The following is a 10,922-nucleotide window of genomic DNA, read 5'->3' as shown; positions in this document are numbered from 1 at the left end:
TAATTGGAAATGCTAGTAAATTTGGAATATTTGCAAATATTTGTTATAGTAACTAGGCATAAATAATGTGCATTACTGATACAGGTTGGAGGTCTGGGCCTACTCTCAGGATATTTTATTCCCACGGATACAAGCTTTCACCCTGGAAGTCTGGCATGCTTACTCAACACCGTTCCCCTCAAATCACAACCAGCTGCTGTCCTTATTTCTGATGTGCTGTTGTATTGCCATGTCAATAGGAGGCCTCTTCTATCGCTGGATGTTTTCTTCACTGCAGTATTCCTTCCAATTCTCCACTGCAACGGCTGCCGCTGTAAGTGTTCTTGCCTTGTTGACTCTTTTTTTGGTGCACCCTCTCCGCTGTATGTTCACCATGATGGTACCTACATTAGGGACCAAGCAAGGGCGGAGGCTTCTCCTGTCTGCATGCTTCATGATTGTGGCAGTCAACATTGCCCCCAACATCATGAGCAACATCCAAGCCATATTGCAAGTCATTAAATGCATCTGCAAGAATTCCTCAGAGAGCCTCCTCATCTCAACAAATCAGCTGGGTAATGCTTCTTGGGATTTCAGCCGCTATCTCAAAGGGGTTGTTGATTATATGCCAAATCAAATAGTGAAACCTAGAGACGGCCATATTCAGTTCGAGACACACAACAACAGCTTCCTACTGAGTCGGAAAGTGATTGACGCTAACCAAGGGATCAAGGAAGATTTCTCACATGTTGAAATGCTGGCCCAGAAGGTCACCCTGTTGGCCAACCGGGTCATTGCTGGCTTCTTCCTCTTCTACTTGATCTTTGAGTCGGCTTGGTACCTGAAGAGCTATCTTACAGACCTCCAATTTGACAATATTTACATCACCAAAAAGCTGGAAGACTTGGCTCAGAAAAATAAAGCCACTCACCTACTGGTTTGCTCACCTAAAAAACTGATCAAGTCAACTGGTCTCAAGCTGACCCGAAAGGAACTCATGACATGCTTCAGGCACATGATTCTCCTCACATTAATGCTGATATTGACGCTGGTGATCATAGCAACAGATTATATCGCCTTCCACTTGGCACAAGCAATGGTGACTGAAGTCTCTCGGTTCCCTGTAGTGCCAATTAAATTCCAGATAAAATACGATGTGAGTATCAAAGCCACTTGCTTCTCTCTTGAAATGAAGGCATGTCAAGATGTCAGCGCTGAACAGAACTGAGTTGAATGCTTCTATTACCAGGCTCATACAATTATCAGTATAAAGGAAAACACTATAGGATGGAAATAATCTATCCTTATTATTTAGAACACGGAGTTAGAGGACCAGTGATGAAAGCATGAATACATGAGGTTGCCTTATGCTAAGTCCTGGCTTTTGGTCTATCAGGGTTGATGCTATCACCTCTGACTGGCAGCAGCTCTCCAGAGTTTCAGGCAGAAGTCCTTCAGATCAACTCCTACCTGACCATTTAACTGGAGATGCCAAGGCCTGAACCCGGGGACCTTCTGCATGTTGAGCAGATGTTCTACCACTGAGCTACAGACCTACCATGGTCGTACCTCATGGTAGCCATCACTTAAAAACCTAGCATATGAAACTAGCAATACAGGTGGGAAGTGGTCGTCTGCAATACCTTATTTTATTTAGTGGTTTATCTCCTGCTTTCCCACCATCGTTTAGGTCTTCTGGGCCACTAAACAAATATAATTTAAACTGGTATGGACTATCAGCAGTACAGCCAATTAAACAATCAACATATTAATATAGCTTTTAAAAAAGGGTTTTAAAAAAAGCCTGACATTTGAAAAAAATGTTAGTGGTAGTCTTAATATACTTGATAAGAAAGAACCATAAATTGGGGTACTGTCAGAGAGAAGACCCTGCTTTTAAAAACCTAGCATATGAAACTAGCAATACAGGTGGGAAGTGGTCGTCTGCAATACCTTATTTTATTTAGTGGTTTATCTCCTGCTTTCCCACTATCGTTTAGGTCTTCTGGGACACTAAACAAATATAATTTGTATGGACTATCAGCAGTACAGCCAATTAAACAATCAACATATTAATATAGCCTTTAAAAAAGGGTAAAAAAAAGGCCTGGCATTTGAAAAAAAATGTTAGTGGTAGTCTTAATATGCTTGATAAGGTGCACGTCACTTCCGGTGACATCCTGGCGGCGCGCGCATGCACTTCCACCGACCGCTCCCGGAGCCCGGCAAGGCTCCCCCACCGCCAAGGTAAATACACTTGGCAACCCTACCTGTATTGATTAAACTACCATGTTCATGTAGGCCTCAGTCCTTGACTGCTTAGGGCTGTGTCGATTAAACCTGGCCCTTAGAATTGTGTCTGGAAATGACCTGTAGCATTCCACCTGGCAGTTAAACCCTGTGTTCTCACATAACTGCTTCCCAGGATTTCTGAGCATGTGCCAGTTGTGTGGCAGAGATCCATTCATAAAACGCTTCAGCCAAAGCTTATTCATCTGCCCATATTTCTAAAGCAGCCTTTTCACAATTAAGGGTTAATCTAGACAGTTTAAGCCCTGATCTGGATGGCCCAGGCTTGCTTGTTCTTGTCAGTTCTCAGAAGCTAAGTGGGGTTGGCCCTGGTTAGTATTTGGATGGGAGACCACCAAGGAAGCCCAGGTTCGTGACACAGAGGCAGGTAATAGCAAACCACCTCTAAACACCTCTATCAAGTCAGCTGTGACTTGATAGTACTTTACACACAAAGACAAATACGACTTAAAGGTCCCCCCCCCAGCATGGATTTCATGTTACCATGGCCCACAGGTATTATATATTTGTTGCCATGAACATGGACTGCACAGCTCAGCATCCAAAGAGTGATATGGATTTCCCTGTATGACTCATGGTGTGCAAACTGACAATTGCCACCAGCACAAATTAAATCAAACCATGCCTTTTCTACATTCAGTTCAGAGGAATGGGAATTACTAAAATGAGACCAAAACATCATTGTACCATCCCTACACTGCAGGAAAGTAGGACAGTTACTTTTGAATGTAGGTTAAATTGTATAATTCAACATCTACTCATTTATGTTGGTCGTTTCAAAGAATTTGTGGGTGGCTTCATGGAACACTTATTGAAAGACCTTATAGCTGATTAAAAAATGATGTTCTTTGGAATTAGTCCAAACAGGCATGCTCGTGTCTTACTAGCAGTGCCATCCTAAGCAGAGGTGACTGGAATGGATTTATAAGAGTGGAAGCCTTCTTAGGATGGCAGCTATAACTTTCTCTGAATTCTAGTTTATAATTAAGGATGATATTTCCATAGTCCCTAATGGAGGTTTCTTTTGCTCTGTGATGGCTTCTACATTTCTGCTGAATGATTCTCTTTGATTGTTTTTCAGGTCAAACTTACTTGGTTGAAATTTTGGGGAAAGATTTTTAATGGTGCTTTTCCAACAGGACAATTAATATCTCCCTTTGAAAGCAGCTACCACCAGAATGTGACCTTTGTCACCGCCGAGTGCTCCATGAAATGGCCGTACCCTCCGAATGTATCCGTGATCTTTGCTGTCGGACTCCTTTATTGCATCATTTATGCCATGATATTTCTGGAAACGTACTCGCACCGGCTGTGCCGGAAAATTTCAGCCTCCTTTTTTGAGAGCCAGGAAGACCAGAGGATCCAGTATCTGTACAGGAAACTCGTTAAGAAACACAAGAGGAAAGAGCAAAAGCAACAGCAGCAGCAACCCACAGGATTTTGTTAAAATGTCCTCTTTTACAAAAAAAAAAAATCCTTTATTTTTTGTCTTCAAGTCACAGGCAACTTATGGCGACCCTCCCCCAATGTGGTTTTTAAGGCAACAGACATTCAAAGGTGGGTTGCCATTGCCTGCCTCTGCCTTCCTTGGTGGTCTCCCACCCAAATAGCAACCAGGGCTGACCCTGCTTAGCTTCTGAGATCTGAAGAGATTGAGCTAGCCTGGGCTATCCAGGTCAGGGCACCCTCTTTATCAGTATCTGTTAATAAAATGGATGATATAAAAGAGAAAAAAAACAGAAACATGCCTACAGGCTTCAAAATGTATACAGGCTTAAAAAATGCATAACAGTAAGGTCCTACAACTGATAAACAACTTAAAAACTGATAAATTACCAGGCCCAGATGGCATACATCCGAGAGTTCTGAAAGAACTCAAATGTGAACTTGTGGATTTCCTGACAAAAATATGTAATCCTTCCTTAAAATCTGCCTCCATTCCTGAGGACTGGAAGGTAACTGTCACTCCCACCTTTAAAAAGGGTTCCAGAGGAGATCCGGGAAATTACAGGCCAGTCAGTCTGACATCGATACTGGGAAAGTTGGTGGAAACTGTTATTAAGGAAAGAATTAGTAGGCACACTGATGAACAAAAACTATTGAGGCAGACTCAGCATGGGTTCTGTAAGGGAAGATCTTGTCTCACTAACCTGTTAGCGTTTTTGAGGGAGTGAACAAACATGTGGCCAAAGGGGACACAATAGATGTTATTTACCTTGACTTCCAGAAAGCTTTTGATAAAGTTCCTCATCAAAGGCTCCTAAGTAAGCTCAATAGTCATGGGATAAAAGGACTCTTGTGGATCAAGAGTCCTCTTGTGGATCAAAAACTGGCTAATTAATAGGCAACAGAGAGTGAGTATAAATGGGCAATTTTCTCAGTGGAGAGCGGTAAGCAGTGGAGTACCACAAGGATCAGTACTTGGTCCGATGCTTTTTAACTTGTTTATTAATGATTTGGAGTTGGGAGTCACATAGGAGTAAAAAATCCTAACTATAAATACAAATTGATGGGGCAGAGACTGACCAAGAGAGAGATCTTGGAGTCGTAGTAGATAACGCAATGAAAATGGTGAGACAGTGTGCAACTGCAATAAAAAAGGCCAACGCTATGCTGGGGATTATTAGGAAGGGAACTGAAAACAAATCAGCCAGTATCATAATGTCCCTGTATAAATCGATGGTGCGACCTCATTTGGAGTACTGTGTACAGTTCTGGTCACCACACCTCAAAAGGGATATTATAGCATTGGAAAAAGTGCAGAAAAGGGCAACTAGAATGATAAAAGGGTTGGAACACTTTCCCTATGAAGGAAGGTTAAAATGCTTGGGGCTCTTTAGCTTGGAGAAACGACGGCTGAGGGGAGATATGATCGAGGTTCATAAGATTATGCATGAGATAGAGCAGGTAGAGAAAGAAGTACTTTTCTCCCTTTCTCACAATACAAGAACTCGTGGGCACTCAATGAAATTGCTGAGCAGTCAGGCTAGAACAGATAAAAGGAAATACTTCTTCACCCAAAGAGTGATTAACACATGGAATTCACTGCCACAGGAGGTGGTGGCGGCTACAAGCATGGACAGCTTCAGGAGGGAACTAGATAAGCATATGGAGCAGAAGTTCATCAATGGCTATTAGCCACAAGGTATAGATAGGAACTCTCAGGCTGGGGCAAGTGATACTTTGTATTCTTGGTGCTTTGGGGGACGGCTATAGTGGGAGGGCTTCTAGTGTCCTGGCCCCACTGGTGGACCTCCTGATGGCACCTGGTATTTTTGGACTGGATGGGCCATTGGCCTGATCCAACATTGGCTTTTCTTATGTTCTTATGTTCTTATCTTGTATCTTATTAATACCAGAACATAATAAATATTGTCCAACTTTCACAAAAGTTATCTACATAGTTGAAGGTATTTATTAACTTATTTACTGAATTTATACCCTGCTTTTCTCTCCAATCGGTATCCAAAGCAGTTTACATCATTATTCTCTTCTCCGTGAGGTAAATTAAGCTGAGAGAGTGTGACTGGCCCAAGGTCACCCAGTGTGTTTCTATGGGAGACCACAGATTCGAACCTGGGTCTCCCAGATCCTAGTCCAATGCTGTAATCATAACAGATGGCGTGGTGATTTCATCATCAGGGCTATTCCAAATCTAGTTGAACTATCTTGAATCTGATGTTACTTTGGGTTTTTTCCCAATAGGCCAAAATGGCTATTTTGGCTGCTGTTAGCAAATATATTTCCAGCTCAATTTCAAATTTCTCCACTACATCTTTTTAGGTGGTCTTGTCCTAGAGCTCATCCAGCCAAGTGCTACCCCCAAACATCTTTTCTCTCTCTGTTTGTAAACCGTAATCCAGGCCTGGCAGGGCCATAAAATCCACAAAATGGCCATTTGCTCAGAGATTATGCCAAATCCTGGACCTGCGGTTGCCAACCTCCAGGTGCAGCCTGGAGTCCTCCCAGAATTACAATGGATCTCCACACTTTGGAGACCAGTTCCTCTGGAGAAAAAGGCATCTTCAGAAGGTACAATCTATGGTATCACATTCCTCCTGAGCTCACTCTCCTTTCCAAACTCAATTCTCCCTAGCCTCTGCCCCCAAATATCCAGGAATTTGCCAACCCAGAGCTGGTAATCCTACAGATAATTCCTTGAAAGGTTTGTTTTATAATCTTTCATGAAATTGGTATTATGTTGTAGATTGTTGGTATTTTATTTGTAAATTTCATGGGGAAATACTATTTTCACATTTTAGAGATAACTGAAGAAGACTATAAAGGTTGAAACACGTCTGGTTTGTCGGTCTATATGTTTAGTTATCTCCATCTTATATGGGTTTTTTTCATATATCTTGTGTGTGTGTTGCATGCATTCAAGTCACTTCTGACTTATGGAGACCCAATGGGTTAATGAACTGCAAAACATCCTATTGTTAAGAGCCTTACTCAGGTCTTGCAAACTGAGGGCCCTCGTGGCTTCCTTGACTGAGTCAATCCGTCTCATGCTGAACCTTCCTCTTTTCTTGATGCATGTATCTTAGGTATTTATGAAAATATTTAATGGGATGATTTGTTCCTCACCCAATTTCCTGCTTCATTGTTAGGTGTGTTGAGTATAGGTTGTTTCTCCCCTCCTTTTTGCTCCCCCCTCTTCCTGCTGTCCTGACCTGGATGGCCCAGAATAGCCTGATTTTGTCAGATCTCGGAAGCTAAGTCCAGGGATGGCCCTGGTGAGTATTTGGATGGGAGACCACCAAGGAAGTGCTGGGTCACTGCTACACCGAGGTAGGCAGTGGCAAACCACCCCTGAAGGTCTCTTGCCTTGAGGACCTACTTTTAGTCACATCAGCTCTTAAAAAGAAATTGAACCAAACTTTTCTGGGAGACACCAACTGCTGGATTTGGTGTGTTAATCCTCATATCACCTCTTTGAGGATCTTATTTGGGTGGAAATAAATAAATCATCATCACTATTTCTATAATTTGAGGGATTTGTTTTATTGTTGAGCAATTTCAGGGATTCATTTTTGGCGGTGAGATTTATGACTGACTGCTGTAAACATATTTAAGACTGTTTATGACTTTTGCAGTTTTGTTAGTATTCGGGCTTGATGTGGCTTTTATTTTTTTTGTGCTGTTTTAACAATAGCTGGCTTTTGCCATTTGTATAGGATTCTGCCCCTCAAGCCTGTCCAGGAATGAGAGGGAACCCTATACTTTTTCAATACATTAAACAACAATCCGGAGAGGTAGGCTACCCTCTCCGGATTCAGAACAATTTGCCACCAGAACCTCTACACTTATTCCCTCACAAGCCTGAGATTAGAGATTCCAGACTCTCAGTTGGCATCTAGGGCTTAACACATTAGCACCTCTATCCAGAGATGCACGCTTAATGCTTACAAAGGTAGCTTATATGGTGAGCAGAAGGCACAGGAGTTTAGCCTTGGAACTCAGTTACACATCAGAGACCATTTAGAAACAGAATAAGTTTTTATTCAGCTCAGAGCTTTGCAATTAGACCATAGAGATTTCAAAACAAGAAAGGCTAGGGCTGTTTGCCTTAACTGAACATTAATGCTTCATAGTTACCATGTCAGGAACATTCATCGATCCAGAACAGTCCATTGTGGTAATCCAGGAGCACCAAGGGATTTTTAGTAAGAATCCCATCTTGTACAAGCATGCATCCAGTTCATAAAGCAGGTCTTTGTTCTCCCAGAGACCACATGTCCAGGTGCAATAAAACAACAAGCAGGGAGCAGAGAGCTCACAAGCAGGAACAAGAATACAAGAGCAGCAGAGAGAACAGAACTCTCTCCCATTGGGAATGACCGGTTATAGGCCCATTCCAGTCACAAATTAGCCCTGGCCAGGAGCCAATTGCGAGTGGGCAGGGGACTGGCCTATTCTTGGTTTTCATGGGTGCAAGTGGGGATAGGCTGGGAATTTGGGAACTCCCTCTGCAGTCAGGTGACCCAACCTCCAGCCTTCCCCATTGGCTACGTGACTTCTGGCATGTGAGGCCTAGCTTCCAGCATGGAAGTGTGAAAAATGTGGGTTTATGGCATGCAACTGAGGCCATGGGGCCCACCATTGGGCTTGTAACAGGAAACAAGGCATAGCCTGTTATCAGAAAGATTTCACAGGAGAATGCAGGAGACATTTAGAAATCAATATTTCTATACACCGTTGTTGGCGTTTATTGTTATTATGTGCTTGTTGAAATTGTTTCTAAATTTTGTCACCCACCTGGAGTGCTGTTGTGGCAGACGTCTGGGGAAATATTCCTTTAAAAACATGCAAGCAAGTAAATGTCATTTCAATGCCATGGTTAGTAAATATCCACCCTCTACTAGATTTTCATTTCTTTGGTATTTAAAAACCCAGAGTTCTGTGATTTGCACAGAAACAACACCATGGATAAAAATTGTAGTCACACACTAGGCTGCTCTTTTGCCGATGGGAAAGCTAATGCTGTCTCATGCAATCTTATGTTTTATTACAAACTGGCCCCAGGGTTTTATGACTGTTGCTGGTTGCTGAAGGCTAATGACATAGTCTGCTGTGTTGCATCCTAACAAAAGCAGAGATGAAAATACCCATCCCTGTTCATACACGTAGAGAAGATGTGTAAATTCACCATGGCTGCCAGATCACAGTCCCCCGATCCAGCCCAAGGCACGTGTAAGATGGCTTCTATCCTGCTCCATGAACGAGCCCAGCTTTCAGCAGTCGTTCAGCTAACAGGATAAAAGACATAATTTTATGTACTGACATGTTAAGTAGTGGGTTCAAGAGGCTATCGTGATTTCAGCATAGCTCTTTTATTCAGAAACACAACACCACACACAGCGAGCTGCAACTATGTACAGAAACCCCAGCCCAAAACACACCCACAAAATATAAATAAACCAACAGGAATATAGTTGCTTGGAGCCTTCATTTGCATGGCCTCATTTATGCTCTGTTACCTGATTGGCTGTCTCAGCAAGGGCAGCCAATCTGAATGTAGCTGCAAGGAGCCTCTTATCACCAGTGTTAAGAAGTGGTTTCAAGAGGCTATTATGATTTCAGCATAGCTCTTTTATTCAGAAACACAACATGACTCATGGGCAAAGATGTCACAGATTCATTATGATTTTTGGGGGGTTGCTGACATTCCTGACCCCGGAGCCATTTATGTTTCAGAGTAACCTTTTTAGGCACTCAGATGTTTAAGCCAGAAAAAGTAGTCACAAGCTTAACGGAGATCTCCAGGGCGTGTAGTGTAGATTGCTAGCTCTTCTCTTCCTGTCAATATGGCCCTGGGTAGAAATTTCAGCTCTGATTGGCCCTGTGCCAAATTTCAGCTGGAAAATGTACCCAATCAGTGTCCAAAGTATTGGGAGAGCTGGTATGTTAGCCCAGATCTCTTACTAAGTTTGCAGGAGCGCACAAAAGGCCCAGAACACAGCAGAGCTCCTTTGTTCCGTGTACGCTTGTAAGACTATAAAGTTACACAGAAACACTTATCAGTCTAAAAGAAAATAAGAACTACTTTATTTAGGAAACACATACTAAAGAAAATAAGAACTACTTTATTTAGGAAACACATACTGGACAGTGCAGCTTAGAGACACAATGTTGGATCAGGCCAAAGGCCCATCTAGTCCAACACTCTGTCACACAGTGGCCAAAAATACCAGGTGCCATCAGGAGGTCCACCAATGGGGCCAGGACGTTAGAAGCCCTCCCACTGTTGGCCCCCCCCAAGCACCAAGAAGACAGAGCATCACTTGCCCCAGAGCCCCTATCTATACCTTGTGGCTAATAGCCACTGATGGACCTCTGCTCCATATGCCTATCTAATTCCCTTTTGAAGCCGTCCATGCTTGTAGCCGCCACCACCTCCTGTGGCAGTGTATTCTGTCTAGCTAGGGATGGACACAGATGCAGAGAGGCATTCTGCATCCATGGGGCCAAAGATGGAGAAACATGTCCTCCCTCTTTGTGTGCATATGTGTTTGGGAAGAGAAGAGCTGAGGCACAGGGACATCACTTCTGGTTCTTCCAACACCAAGATGGGTACTGGTCAAAGAGTCCAATAGAGGACTTACTTGCAGAAGATCATTGTATGACTAGGAAACAGTGAACCTTTACAGAACCTCATACATTCCCTCTGATCACCTTCTTTCACTCAGTCCCGGCCTTCAGTCCTGTACCACCAGTTCCCAGCCAATTAGTGCATATACTTAGAGATAATGCTAAAGTCAGTAAACAGACTGCTTGTGGGAAAGCATCTCATAGATGGATGCTGAAACATGCATACAATTATGTGGCATACCTTGTTATGTAACCAGCAAGAGATGCTCAGAGGTGGTTTAGCCTTTGCCTGCCTCTGCATAGTGACCCTGGACTTCCTTGGAGGTCTCCCATCCAGGGGTCATTTTGTAGAAAAAGAGCTAGGGGGACTCATTAGCATAACTCATTAGCATATGCCACACCCCCTGACATCACCGGAAGTGTGTCCTCCCCACAGCCGGCGGCGACCTCCAGCGGGCACCAGCAGGGAGCTCCAGGCCCCGCCCTCCCGCACCTCACCCGGGGGGATGGCGTCCCCCCGCGTCCCCCCCAAATGACCCCTG

General features: G+C 43.4%; 1 protein-coding gene across 1 annotated transcript; it reads left to right on the top strand.

Moving 5' to 3' along the window:
- Positions 1-376: 376 nt before the first annotated feature.
- Positions 377-3,736, top strand: LOC107122060 (osteoclast stimulatory transmembrane protein-like). The gene is made up of 2 exons (XM_015425085.1): positions 377-1,135; positions 3,371-3,736. Exons 1-2 carry the CDS (start codon positions 377-379, stop codon positions 3,734-3,736), a joined length of 1,125 nt encoding a protein of 374 aa, XP_015280571.1.
- The last annotated feature ends 7,186 nt before the right edge of the window (positions 3,737-10,922 follow it).

This window comes from Gekko japonicus, unplaced genomic scaffold (genome assembly GCF_001447785.1).
Source record: "Gekko japonicus isolate JY-2015 unplaced genomic scaffold, Gekko_japonicus_V1.1 scaffold3109, whole genome shotgun sequence".
NCBI lineage: Eukaryota > Metazoa > Chordata > Lepidosauria > Squamata > Gekkonidae > Gekko > Gekko japonicus.
This window is presented reverse-complemented; position numbering and strand designations above follow the sequence as displayed.

Coding starts and splice junctions, on each gene's coding strand:
- LOC107122060 (XM_015425085.1), top strand. CDS start 377: ATGGTACCTACATTAGGGACCAAGCAAGGGCGGAGGCTTCTCCTGTCT. Junction 1,136..3,370: donor AATTCCAGATAAAATACGAT/GTGAGTATCAAA, acceptor ATTGTTTTTCAG/GTCAAACTTACTTGGTTGAA.